Here is a 14,691-nt window from a genome sequence, read left to right on the forward strand (position 1 = left end):
GAAGCTGAGATCTTCAAAATTGAATTTGGAACTCTCACACTCAGATTTTAGTTAGTTTTGCTGAAGGGAAAACATTAGTTGCTATAATTGAGAAAACTCATGGTGATCAGTTTTTCAATTGATACATTGTTAAGTTTACTCATTTTCGTTATTTTTTTTTCTCATTCGACAATGCCATTGTCTATTAAAAAGAGAAACTATTGTGTGATAGTGTGTGTTGTCTATTACTAATACACCATTACAACCGTCCAATTTTGGAGACAAGTAGAGTGAGATCAACCGACGACGCTAAGCTAGGATAAGTTCTATGGTAATTTCTTTTTTTACTTTTTTCCCCAGCCATACGCACTATCAATCTAATTTGTCATTACATACATAAATGAGGGATTTTAATATCTAATTTGTTCATTCTATTTCATGTGATATTTGTTATTTCTTTATGATTTTGGGGTTCTCATGTAGAGAGTTATACTAAATATAATATTTACGTGGCCAATTTGCAGCTTGACAATAGGATGGCGTTACTTGCTTGAAGTCAGTTGCTTTTGTTGAGTTGATTTTTGGATTCTATGATTTTGTCAAAGATCATTTACTCCACTTAGTAACCTAATAGACGCCAAGTAGGTAGATCAAGTACTACTAGGAGCACATCCTCCTTATTGTTCCTTTGCTAAGAGGAAATGTAGCATCACCTGTAAATTAAGACAACTCTTCCTAAAAGTTGGTTAATGTTTAAAACTTGGTCCGCTAAACATAATGGTAGTCTCTTTGTTCTTGGTGCTGTTTATTCTAATTTTACATTTCTATTATGGTTTCAGTGTATTAGTCTTTGCAGGACACAGCATTAGAACAATATTTTCTAATTTTATATTTCTATTATGGTTTCAGGACATAGCATTAGAACAATCAAGCCTAGCCTCTTAATTAAATTATATTGCCAATGGGTTTAGTGGAAGAACCAATATTTTGGCTTGGGGGCAACATTAACCAAAAACCTAAGTTTATATTGCCAATGGATATAGTGGCAGAAACAATTTTTTGGTTTGACAAAGTTTTGTCCAGTTTCACAGACTTATTCCTCACTCAGTTATGTAGTTATTGATTATGGTTTACAAATATCACATCTCTATCCTTACGGTTAATTTTACATTTGATCAATTAACTGGTTTAAGGATTCCTAGTGGCAGAGAATATATTAGGGGAACTGCGTGCGTAGTAATTTGCTTCTTTCTTTTTCTTTCTTGGAAGTTTTCTATTTGATTCTCAACTACAACCATATGATTGGTGGTTTGATTGGATGAGGGTGGGTGATGATTTGGCTATAATGTCTGTTTACCATCTGATTCTCGCATAAACTGTAATGTCTCTTAATGTTTATGTTTGTGATTAGGTAATGGTTTTCAATTTATGTATTTAATCAATTAATGGACTGGTGTGTTTAGAAGCAGAAAGAGAATCAAATCTCTTGATCCTTTCGTTAATTGTTAATATGATAATGAAAGAGTTGTTTTCATTTGAAAAATTTGACTTTATTCACCCTTGATTGTTTAATGTTAGTTTGATTTTTACTTTAAGTTAAAGTTTTTTTTACACAACGTGCATGGTTTTAAATTACAACTTTGAGCACTCAAGTACGATCTCTTCAATCATTACAGTTTTTTTTTATCTTATTGAGGTGGTGGTAATTTTCACTTTATAGTTAAGCCTTCTAATTGTTGAATTTAAAAAAGCCTTCTAATCATTTCATTAGACACTACTTAATAAATTGTAATATAAAAATTTATTACACATATAATTGTTCAATCTCTTCTCATCACCAACATTAATTGTTCGATCTCATGTAATTGTTTTGTTTTTTGTGAATCCTTCGCACTTGATTAGAGTGATATATTTTGACGTTGACTTTTAAATTTGTTTTTTTCCTTCAAATTTCAGGTGTATAGTAGTGGCAATTGTCCATGCTATTGCAGAAGGAAACATCTTTGTATTTAGATTTTTTTGTATTGGGTTTCTCATTACGCATTCTTTTGCTATGATGAGTATATTGAAGAAAAAAAATGATGGTGAGAATTTTGAGTAAATTGTTGTATAATGATTAATTGGGCAAAGCTTTTTGTCATGAGCCTGCCTGTAATGGGATTCTAAATTAGATGTAATTTTTTAGTTTCATTTGTTTTCGTGTATTATCTAAATTGTTAAATTCTTCGTGCTGAATTTGAAAAAGAAAAGAAAACATATACTTAGCAATTCATATTCACTTTTTTTTTCCCGATACAATTCATATATTCATATTCATTAAGCAGCAACATGTGAACTCACAAGTCATGATATACACTAATCAAGAGACTTGGGAACTAAATTGAAAGATGCTTAGTTATTGGTTTTTCTGTTTCTCAAAGGTATTTTGATGTGATTTTTCCTGCTATGATTTCTTTTAATTGATTTTTTAAAGTGAATTCAAGCATTGGAGTGATTTTGTTGCAGGTGACTAATCCACCTTAGAAATGTTGGGATTTTGTTGTTTTTTTATGTGACTAATTTAGACACATCCTTTTATTGAAGGTTGTCTCATTCTAACTGGCTATACATGTGTTATTTTGGCATGAATATCTTTGCTTATATTGTACATAACATTTTTATTTTATAAATTTGCTATTTCGACTTTAATTATGAAGTTTTGTCAAAACTGTAATTTGCTATTTCGACTTATGTGCGAAGTTTTATATTGCAATGAAATTGTTATCATTTTGAATTAATTTATTACAATTGATTTTTGTAGCAGTGAAATTATTATCATTTTGAATTGATTTATTTTAATTAATTTCTGTAAAGTATGTCATACCAATTTTATTTATACCGTGTCTTCAGGCATGAGTATTCACTAGTATATATATGTTATTTGTAGGGATTGCTTTATAGTGTTGGAACAATCTTCTGTGTAAATAAAATATATTGAAACAAAGTCAAACAAATAAATAAATAACGTATCGAATTTATTTATCGAACCGAATTAAAAATTAAAAAACCAAGTCGAGTGTGTGACACTCTGTTCTTAAGACAGATTCGCCCCGCTACGGTACTTACGGTTGAGTGGCTTCTATCTCCCAGGATACAATGATCTTCACAAATTTGTAGTAGCACTCCACACAAATTTGTACGGCGAACTAGAACCTTGTGTTCTAATACTCTCTGAATATTTCTCTAAATTACTAATATGAAGAATAATGTAAACAAATGAAATCTGGACAACAAATACTAGATTTTCAGACTTTTTTTTTTGTGGATCATATGGGCTGCAGGAAATGGATCTATATATAGGCACAAAAGGTGACCAAAAATCTGTCCGAACAGGTGCATAAACTGCCGAACAGATGTGACACTGTTTTGAACAGATTTAGTTCAAATTTTGAACAGATCTGCAACCTGATTGAATCTGTAACTGCTGGCAGTTTTCCAGCAGTTAAAAACCTGTTAAATAGTTTGGGAAAGAATGGAACTTGGAGACACAATTATTGGACAATAAAATTTGAATTCAAATTCAAATTGCAAAATTTAAATTAATTTTTCTCGCAAGAAATTTAGGAAAAATTCAGATAAATTAATCTTTAGAACCGACCCACCACCCACGCCCGGATGGCGGCGGTGGCGCGCGCGCATGTGGTGATTTGGGCTATGGTTCACTTTGTCCATAATTCCTCCTTTCTACAAACTTGGGGTGCCTCTTGGGGCCCAACCCAAGTGTTGTAGTCTAGAGCTTATATACATACACAAGTTCTCTTAAACTTTCAATGTGGGACAAACCACAAAAAGGAAACCCACATTTAAAACTTAAATGTTCAATTCCACGAACCTGAAAACGACGTCAAGTTCCCATTCACTCATAAATGGTTTTGACGAACCGTCTTCACCATGTGACTTATCACGCGGCAAGAAACACATCGCCTCTTCGGACCCGCCCCAAAAGACGTTCGGGGCCCACTCAATTTTGGGCTCAAAGATGGCCCAAAATAAGCCTTTATAAACCAATTTTTCCAACATATAGTTGATAACTTAGAAAATTAGAGAAGAGAGAAACGATGTTGTCAAGGAAATAGTTGGTTTATCCAATGAGAACATTACAATTTCACTCATTATGATAATCATATGATAAAAAGTGAAATTAAAATGTGATGTGAACTTAGCACTTTGGGCTTAACAATCGACTTCACGAGTTTTATATTTTGCACTACGACTTGTTTAAGAATTTATCATTTTAATAATTTTTTAAATTTTGTTAAAATATGAGATAAAAAAATTAATATATTTAGAATGATTTTTTATTTTTTAAGAAAAAATATGCAAAAAGTTGAGACAAAATAGAATCTGTGATTTTTTTTTTTGGGGATGTAATTTGTTGGCATTTTAATTTTTTTAATGACTTATTGACTTTTAAACTAAAATATACACTTACCAAACGAGGCCGCCATAATGTCATTTTTATTGTTTGGACAATTACACCTAAAATTCCTATAATTTTTCTTTTCAAAAATTTCACATTGTGTCAATTTTATTCAATTAATAATAATGTCTTCTTAAAAAGTTTGGTGAAATTAAAAGACAATAATTAATTCACCCTCATTTAAGAGATTACAAGAATTGGGTCTAACTTTGAATGAATTTTTTTTTTAGATAGATCATTTTTCTCTTTTGAATGAATTATTTTACTCTTAATTTTCGTCTAAGTTTTTAATGAATGTTATATATTTGATTAAATTAACAAAATGTAAAAATTAAAAGATAAAAAATAACTCAATTGAAACTGTAGATCAAATTTATAAAAATAAAAATTACGTACCCAAAAGGTGTAATTTATTTATTTATTTTTCTTTCTCCCTTGAAGTCCAAAATATATGTAGAAAGGGTCGTGTTGTAGTGTGCAACCCTTTATGGGTTGCACACCATATGCACCTTCATTGTTGGCCATCGGATTACACAAGTTGATCCTGACCATTGAATTATTTAATTTTGAAAAATTGGACACCGGAACAACCGGTTGACCCATCTGTATTCTCTCTTCTTGCATAGTGTATTCTCTCTACTTTCACTTTCATCTCTCTGTCGCCCCCCATCACTCTCTCTCTATGCTACACCTTCCTTCCATCTCTTCCCCTGCTCCTCTCGCTCTCTTCTCTCTCTACTACGCTCATTCCTCTCTCTTTCTCTGGCTCGACTGAATGCAGGCCGAAGTGGTTGTTCTGTTTAAAACCCTAATCTAACCCGGTGAGCCTCTGTTTGGTTTCTAAGAAAATAAATAATTTTTTTTTGAAGAGCAATCACCAAGGTATGCCTCCCTCTAATTATTTCTGAAACCCTTCCTCTTCTAAAACCCTCTTCCCCATTTTTTACTCTATTTTCTCTCTCTGAATTTGTATTCCAGTCTCCCCTAGCTCACATTGATTCGAAATTTGTACAAATGAAGCAAGGCTTTGTGAGGATTTTATTCTATTTTGCTATTTATATATCTCGGTTGAATTTGTAATGAAATGATCTTTTTTATCACAAGCCTCTCAAGCATGTTGTTTAAAGAAATTAGATCCATGTTGGGTAGAAATTGCTCTCCACTCAAGATGGAGAGCATCCTTAATGCAAGCTCAGATGTAATGAGCTCCCTTCCAAGCTGCCCAAAACTCTAGAAGACAAGTAATTATCTGTCAAACACACCAGCAGTTACCAATCTGAGACTATTGTATGCTGAACGATCTATTTTTACAGTATTGTATGCTATAGTACGCATTGTGCTCCATGTATTTTCTAATGCATGCCATGTGATGGTTTGGATATTTCATTGCCGCACATGTATAGGATCAATTCATGTTCGTGTTACTTGAGACATTACTTTGAACATTAATACATGTCATTATGATACATCTTTTTCCTATTGCAGTAAATGCTCGTCTGCGTTCCATTATGAGTAATATAATTTCTTTCTTGTGTCAACATTCTGTGTATGTGGAGTGAGTGAAATTGTACAAACAAGTTAAAACTGTTGATCTCATGAAACACCCCCTTGTAGGTGTTGTTATAGACGATTGTCCAGAGTGACATGTATTATCTGTGTTTATTGCAAGTTTCTTTTTTCTAGTTACGTCATTCACCGTTTCATATCCAGGTGAGGGATGTTCGTCTAATCATGGACCAGAATTCAAGACGTTCGAAAGGAGTTGGGTAGGTGTGTTTCTGCTAAAAAGTATCTTATTTATGTGCAGTGTCGTTGGAAAGTAACTATTGTGTTGATTCTTTTTAAAAATTAAACATAACTTTATTCTTAAATTCACTAGCATTGCTATAATGAATCCATGATGAGGGATGGTGAGATTACCTTGCACTCATGTTTAAACAATTCATCATGCATTCTCAAGGTAGATGACATGAACCTAAGTTTCTCCTTTCTTTTATGTTATGTTCTTTTCTTTTCTTTTCCCACTGTATACCATTACTGTTTTCATGTAATGAAAAAACCAAATAGTATTTGTGTTCTCCTTGTTCGATTCCTGCAATTTATAATTGTTCTAACTCTACACTAGAATTTCACATTAGATCTAGTTGAGTTTATTTGGTGGCATTGCAGTTGTTCTTTAAGAATAAATATGGCACAATTATTGTGAGTGTCTTGATCATTGATCTGTCTTTGTTCTGGCATCAATATTGCTTGTGGGAGTTGGAAGATATATAGAGCTGTCAATTGGTGGTTTGCCCTGGGGTGGTTTCTCCACAATTCACAATTAAGTTTGTTGCTTCTTTATGGTACCAGCCCAGATCATGTTTATCCAGGCAGATTACCTTGATTGATATAATCCTTTCCTGGTTGGAGAAAAAACTCCCTAGGAATTTATCTAGTTTAGTTGATTTAAGGTGACTTTACCTTTTTGGTTGATTGATAAAGAAGTTGGTTGAACTCTTTAATTTGCATATGTGGTTAGAAGGTAGTACTTGGTCTTTTGCATGCTTCTATATCCCAACTCTGGAGGTCATGTCGTTAAATTCTTCCAGACCATTACGAAGGAAATTTGTACGAAAATGTTAATTGTTATCATGCTTTGCGGACTTATTAATCTGATCTGACAAAGTTGCCTTATTTTATTGACGTAATGTGATTTTTTTGGGTAGCTGTAACCCTTGGTTTTTGTCCTTCTATTCTGTCTGAGTCTCTTAATTTTTTTTTTTTTGTGAATCACTGACATGTTTGATTATCTCAATTTGTATTTTATCATGATTAGCTGACGTGTTGTGTTTTCTGAGGTTTAGATACGAGAGAAGAAATTCAGCTCGGCATATATGCACTTTAAAGAGTTTTTGATTTCCTTCCTTCTGTAGATACATGCTTTGTAGGTTATAATTGTATTTTTGTCTCATATGTTCTAGCAAACTTATTGTGAGTCCTTGGGTGATACTGCAGGTATATTGAATTTTATGATGCAATGTCTGTGCTAATGGCTATATCTCTCTCTGGCCACCTACTTTTCTGATGACCTGTAATGGTTAAACCATCAAAAACTGAAAAGAACCTTGTTCAAACTAATGCTTCTGGTGGCGGTTCAGTCGTGGGATCCTATGGTGCAGTTGATAGAAAATTATATGTGGGAAATTTACACTTCAACATGACAGAATTTGAGCTTAAACAGGTAATATGACTTCCACTACTGAATATTTTCCATTTTAGCTTGTTTAAATATTACCATTGCTGTTAAAAGAGGAAGAAGATGTAAGGTTTGCTGGAAAATGCCATGTGTGGTGGATGGGAGCAAGCTGCTTTATAAAGATAACACAGGTTGAGTTGTGATGGTTGTACTAGATGATGTGTGATGTCTCACAGGGAGCTGTAGATGGGTCAATGTTCCGGACATTCTGGTGGTCTGTAATGGGCGGTAGATGCATCATTTGCCGAAGCCTTGTCAGTAATGTTAGGTAAATATTTGGAAGTGGCCATTTGTTGAGAAAGGGAGGTAGAGTTTGCTTAAGAATCCAGAGACGTAGGTGGAGGTGGTTGGCTAGTTGGGTGGTTGGCTTGTGGTGGGGGAAATGCTCAAGGAGATTAGTGGGGAGGTTAGAAGTCGAAGGACGGGCTGCCAAATATCTTTTTCAGAGGGTGAAGAAATGGCAAAAGAGGACAGAATATAAGTGAAGGTGGATGAGGGATCTTGTAGGTGTACAATGTCTTTCATATTGAATTGTCAAGTGGGTAGGTTTGGCAGAACGGGTTTGTCGTTGTCGAAGAAGGTATAGCTTTAAAAATGGGTAAACAATGTATGGAGAGTACCATGAGGAGCTAGGGCAACGATGCTCAGTGCTGTATGCTTTTTTTTGAGTTACCATCACTGTTAGCTAAGAAGCATGAGCATGAACATGGACATGGGCCATATTATAATATTTAATGAGTTTTTTGCCTTGGGTTGACACTACCCCTACTAGCCCCTGAAATATGTGTTCACTTTAAAAACCCTAATGTTTGAATTATTTTCTTAAAGCCCCTCGGTTACTTGAATTAATTCGAATCTTGTCGGTTAGCATTACTTTTTTATTTTTATTTTTATCAAAACAGGAATTACCCTAGCCGGATTAGGTTCCCTAACCTAATTTAATTCTACCTAAGTTACATGTATTTAACTCCAAGCCCTCACTTTTTATTTAAATTCAAAACTTACCCAAAAGCTAGTTCTTATACCTTGTACCTTGAAGTACCATCAATCTTGTAAGATATATATATATATACACCTTGAGGAGTGTGCCCTAGGACCTAAATTAATAAAAAGTGGCCCCTTCACCGTTCCATATGGCCGGCCTTTCTAGGAGGAAGTGAGGAGACAATTTTCAAAGTGTGTCATCATGAAATTCTAGAAAACCACAAACCTAGTACCCTAGACCTAGGATGCTAATCTCAAAACTAGTTCCATTTTAACTAAGTGTTGCCTAATCCTTGAGTAAGCCCCCCCCTCCCCAAATCACTTCTATTCCTTTAAACTTCAAACAAATCCTAAACTTTCCATCCATTTCCAACTAATGGGCTTTTAGGACATTTTACATCAAAATTGCCTATAAATACCAACCTCCCCTAAGCTTGGCAAGCACAAACACCACACCACACACACACATTCGGTTAGAGAGAGGGAGGAGAGCAAGAGAGAGAAGTCTAGAGGAGAGAAGGAGGAAGAATAAAGCTTTCTTGTGCAAGCTTAGTAGGTAAGCCACAAACACAACCTTCTCTTTCATTTTCCTTTTTTTCAATACATGTTTCTAAGGGTTCTAAACAATGCTTTCAGATCTGTTATTAATGAGTTCTTATGTTAGAAATGCTAAGGGTTGAGTATTGATTCCATCTCTCTTGTATTTTCCCCATTTTGGCACAAAACCGTCTCTTTTTATACCAATCTCTCAACTTTCCAAGGGCACTCTTTCAAGCAAAATTTCTGAGTTAAATATATGTTATTTAGCATGTTTTCTTCATAAAAGAAATGAAAACTTTCCCTTGGTGGAACCCTTTTCTCATAAATCTTCTTGCTTTGGGCATAGTACCTTAGAATCTGTTTTTGCAGCCCACTTCCAGAAATTCTAGAAAAATGTACAAAATTATTCTGGACTTCTATTTTATGTAAAAACCTTCCTTAAGGTGTTATCTTTCAACTAAAATTGGTTTCATCGAAAAACATTAAGCGGTTTGCAAGAAAATTAAATTTTCGTAACAGTCGACGAATCTGGACAGAATCTGGATAGCGCTGGAATATTTTCTAAATAACTTAGAATCTGGAAAACCAATCCCATTTCCAAAAAATGTTCTAGAAACTAGATCAAATTCGCTACAAACCATAGGAAGACCAAGTCCGATGAAGGATCTAAAATAGACCTTCCATTTTAATCTTTATGCGATACTAAATCTGGAAATTTTGTTATGTGTGGATGTTTTATACCCTTGAGTTCGTGAGATTGCTTATTAGCTTATGATCATATCTTGGCATGATATTTTATGTGTTGTGGTTATGTTATTTACCTTTCTCATCTTAAGAATGCATGCTTATATGGATATTATTGTCTTATAAGTTGGACTAACCTTGGTTTAAAACATTTAATTCAACGGGAAACCTAATTGGGAGGGTATTGGGTTTTCGAGCACTTGAATAATGAAAAGATGAGAATATGTGATATATGGATTGTTGGGATGCGTTCCCTATTTGAAAGTTAAAGTCTTGCGCAAGTGGTTTTCGGAACCCTTGAACGGAGCGGTTGTATTTGGACCCTTGGTGGTTTGGTGTGAGGAAGGATTCGGGAAAGGCCCTATTTTACCGTCTCTTTTGAGGCCCTGCGGTTGGCGCTACGTGGTATATAACCATTGGTAGGCATCCGAGGTTAGTTCTGCAACAAAGCAGCAAAAGAGGGGGCATACCGAATAATCCGCGTCCGATTCTTGTGGTTGGGAGGACGAAATCTCTTTGGGGGATTTCTAGGTTACTAAGATCTAACTTAACCCTTTATTTATTTATTTGAGTGTCATGCTTTACGACTCGATGTTATAATTGTGATTGTGTATTGGAATGGGAAAAAGGGGTGGGGGTGTGTGTGTGTTTACTAGGCCTTCAAAGCTCACGGCGTATCATGCCAGGTGACGAAGAGGAACTCATAGCTGGAGACGTCGAGCCTGAAACCTTCGAAGACTTTTGGCTATCCTAGAAAAATTAGAAGTTTCTTTTTGGATATTTTGTAAAGACTCATGTGAAGATTTAAGCTTTCTTTTGGGATGTAATGTAATGGAACTATCTTCTTAATTAAGTATATTATGGCTGTTGTGTATTTGTATTCTATGTATATGTATAAACCTTATCGTTGCTTGTGAGACCTTGTGTCAATACCTTTTAAGATCTGTCAAAAGGGTAGTGCGCTGCCTAAGAAAGCTGGACTTAGAAGGGAGGCTATTTTGACTCCTCCAGCGATCTGGGATCTTACTTGGTTATTGACCATAGGACTCATTAGTGACTCTCCCTTGACTGCAACCAATAGTGTAGAATCGGGGTGTCACAACTTGGTATCAGAACCTAGGTTCAACCCTTACCTACGCGTTTCGACCTGCGGTTAGAGACTACCTTGCCCTGACTATGTTCGAATCTCTCTTGACCTATCTTAGGGAATTTCTTCGAATTTCGGGCACACCAACATCAACTCATAAGGACCTTCTTCAAAATCGTGAAATGGTTTTAACTTTGAGTAAGGCCTCACATCACGCAGTAGGGGGTACTATTAGTTCTACGCGTCTTCTATCGATTATCGTACCCTCATCTTGTATTCATAACCTTTATTCAATGTCATCCTTTTCCAAGATTAAGTCTTGTCCATCTAGTCTTGTTTTATATACTACTATTTGTAAATTCGACCTCCTTTGACCCTTGATTATTTTATTTACCCCAATACTTCTTGTAAATAATTTCATTTTCTTTACTCGGTGATGAATCTTGGATATTCAGTTTGAAACGCAGATAGCCAACGCAGTTTCAAGTTAAATATCTAGTTTAGTCACTACATCTATAACCTTGATCACATTGAAGTTCGAAACCATAACATCATACCATTCATCCATATTTCAGTTAATCCTGATGTTATCACCATAACTGCTTCGTATTCTTCGTCTCCACTTCAATCCAATTTTAGGAATCTTATAATTATTATTATGTATATATGAAGTTGTGCTGTGTGAACACCCTAGGATAATTAAACTCTAACTTAAGATTAGTTGCTTACCCATAAGGAATTGCCTCTGTAGTTAGAATTTGACTTACGCCTCAACCCATTCAAAGAACAACAAATGGTGGACCATACTTCGAGACAAATAATAACATGAGCTTGCAAGCAACAATAGAAATGCGGTACCAGGAAATCGAAACCTTAAGAATGGACTAGTAACCGTGGCTAAAATCCTGAACCCTATCAAGGATCAAATTTTGGAGGAGTCTTACCATCTTTGTGGAAATAATCAGCACAACATTGACTTCAAAATAAAAGGAGGTAGAATCCAAGAGGATTTGGAGCTTGTGGAAAGAAAACCCAACTTCATGAGGGACCAGAAAGGACCAACCAGAAGGCAACCGGCAGAGTCTTTGCCTTGCAAGAGGAAGAAGCAAACCGTTTGTAATTGAGGGTAATTTAGTACTACACAATTCTTGGGTGCATGTTTTATTTGATACCGGTGCATCGCATTCTTTTATATCCTCTGCTTGTGCTAAATCATTAGAACTGGTAGGAGAACCCTTAGAAACTGCCCTAGATGTAATATCACCTATGGGAGGATGCGTTCGGATAAGATTGATCTGTAAGGACTGTAAAATAGAAATGTCGAACCTACACTTAACTTGCAACCTTCATGTCATGGAAATGTCGGACTTCGATATCATTTTGGGCATGGACTGGTTGTCTGCCTACCGAGCGGTGATCGACTGCCGTCAGAGGAAAGTGGTAGCTCACACGCATAACGTAACACGTTTCCAGTTTAAGGGGGATAGACAAGACCCCATGGCTTCAACAAAATGTAGGACGCAGTGGCACGATCAACTTGCAGGTAGGATAGCAATTCTGATTCTAAACGAGGAAGGCCAAGGAGAAATAGAACTTCCGCGTGTAGTATGCAATTATGCAGATGTATTTCCTACGAAATTACCAGGATTGCCACCAACCCGGGGAGTAGACTTTAGCATCAAGCTACAACCTGGAACTACCCCAATATCCATGGCTCCGTATCACATGGCACCAGCAGAACTACGAGAATTAAAGACACAACTACAGGAATTGCTCGAGAGAGGATTCATTAGGCCAAGTACTTCACCATGGGGAGCACCCGTGTTGTTTGCTAAAAAGAAGGATGGATCGTTGAGGCTATGCATCGATTATCGTCAACTCAATCGAGTCACGATTAAGAACCAATACCCACTCCCAAGGATTGATGACCTTTTTGACCAACTTAGAGGCTCAAGGTGCTATTCAAAGATCGATCTCAAGTCAGGTTACCATCAACTGCGAGTCAAGGAGGAGGATATACCAAAGACTGCCTTTCGTACTAGATATGGCCACTATGAGTTCGTAGTAATGCCCTTCGGACTAACCAACGCACCGACAGTATTCATGAGCCTAATGAATAAGATTTTTAGACCATACCTTGACCAGCTAGTAGTAGTATTCATTGATGACATCATGGTATACTCAAGGTCTGAAGAAGAGCATGAGCAACATTTAAGGACTGTCCTTCAAGTTCTTAGGGATAATCGGTTATATGCCAAGGCGAGTAAATGTGAGTTCTGGTTGAATGAAGTAAAATTCTTAGGACATGTGGTATCAGAGAATGGGATTGTGGTGGATCCAACCAAGGTGGAGGCAATATTAGATTGGAGACAACCAAAAATCATGTCAGAAATCCGCAGCTTCTTAGGATTGGCCGGTTATTACCGGAGGTTCATCCAAGATTTCTCCAAACTAGCTAAACCAATGACTCGTTTGACACAAAAAAAGAGTAAAGTATGAGTGGGACGAAGCTTGCAAAAAATCCTTCCAAAAGCTAAAGAATAGGTTAACTAGTGCGCCAATTTTGACCATCCCAGAAAGAGAAGAGGGGTACACTGTGTATTGCGATGCGTCTAAAGAAGGGTTAGGTTGCGTGCTCATATGGAAAGGTAGTCGCATATGGGTCTAGGCAGTTGAAACCTCATGAACGCAACTACCCCATACATGACTTGGAGTTAGCAGCCGTAGTTTTTGCCCTAAAACAGTGGCGACATTACCTGTATGGGGAACAATTTGAGATTTTCACAGATCACAAGAGCCTGAAGTATCTATTCACGTAGAAGGACCTTAACTTGAGACAGAGACAATGGATGGAGTAGCTTGAGGATTTCCAGTTCACTCTCTCATATCACCCCAGTAAAGCCAATGTAGTAACAGATGCTCTAAGTCGCAAGAGCAGAGGGATGATGGCTAAGATCTCTGTCAAGGAATGGGATATGGTTAAGACACTCAATGAGTTCAGGATCCAAGTGGAATCTCGAGACACGAAAGCATATCTTAGTGTGCAAAAGGTGATGCCTAAGGTGATGAATGAGGTCATGGAGGCCCAGAAACACGATCAAGAGGTAGCCTACATCAAGGGACGTCTGGAATCAGGAGAGCCCATGCCCGATTGGGTAATTCACCCCGATGGAAGCTTAAGATACCAAGGTAGATTGTTTGTACCAAGTGACGAGTTACTTAGAGAAACGGTACTGAAAGAATGTCATCATTCTGCATTTGCGGTGCATCTAGGAGGGACTAAAATGTACCAAGATTTGAAGAGGCAATATTGGTGGAATGGAATGAAGAAGGAAGTAGCTAAATTTGTAGCAAAATTTCTGACATGCCAACAAGTGAAAGCGGAACATCAGAAACCAGGGGGAATGTTGCAACCTCTACCACGAATGGAAAATGGGAGTATGTGATGTTGGATTTTGTGACAGGGTTGCCTAAGTCACCCAGAGGACGCGATGTTATATGGGTAATAGTGGATCGCCTCACCAAGTCAGCACACTTCTTACCCTATATGATGACCGACACTTTAGAGTCTATGTACAGGCTCTACATTGGGGAGATTATTCGACTACATGGAATTCCGATATCTATCGTGTCAAATCGTGATCCATGGTTCACCTCTCG

General features: G+C 36.4%; 1 protein-coding gene across 1 annotated transcript; it reads left to right on the forward strand.

Annotated features, from left to right (window-relative positions):
* Nucleotides 1-7,514: 7,514 nt before the first annotated feature.
* On the forward strand, nucleotides 7,515-14,477 carry LOC145792053 (uncharacterized). The gene is made up of 4 exons (XM_082872536.1): nucleotides 7,515-7,661; nucleotides 7,853-7,944; nucleotides 13,218-13,460; nucleotides 13,928-14,477. The coding sequence occupies exons 1-4, from the start codon at nucleotides 7,515-7,517 to the stop codon at nucleotides 14,475-14,477; spliced, it is 1,032 nt and encodes a 343-aa protein (XP_082728662.1).
* The last annotated feature ends 214 nt before the right edge of the window (nucleotides 14,478-14,691 follow it).

This window comes from Camellia sinensis, chromosome 5, assembly GCF_055761805.1.
Source record: "Camellia sinensis isolate YWXY chromosome 5, ASM5576180v1, whole genome shotgun sequence".
Classification (NCBI taxonomy): domain Eukaryota; kingdom Viridiplantae; phylum Streptophyta; class Magnoliopsida; order Ericales; family Theaceae; genus Camellia; species Camellia sinensis.

What these genes read in the sequence shown, in the direction of transcription:
- LOC145792053 (XM_082872536.1), top strand. Translation starts at nt 7,515, where the DNA reads ATGGTTAAACCATCAAAAACTGAAAAGAACCTTGTTCAAACTAATGCT. An exon ending in CAGAATTTGAGCTTAAACAG is followed by an intron (nt 7,662 to 7,852) that starts GTAATATGACTT and finishes GATGTCTCACAG; the next exon opens with GGAGCTGTAGATGGGTCAAT. An exon ending in TTGGCCGGTTATTACCGGAG is followed by an intron (nt 13,461 to 13,927) that starts GTTCATCCAAGA and finishes ATATCACCCCAG; the next exon opens with TAAAGCCAATGTAGTAACAG.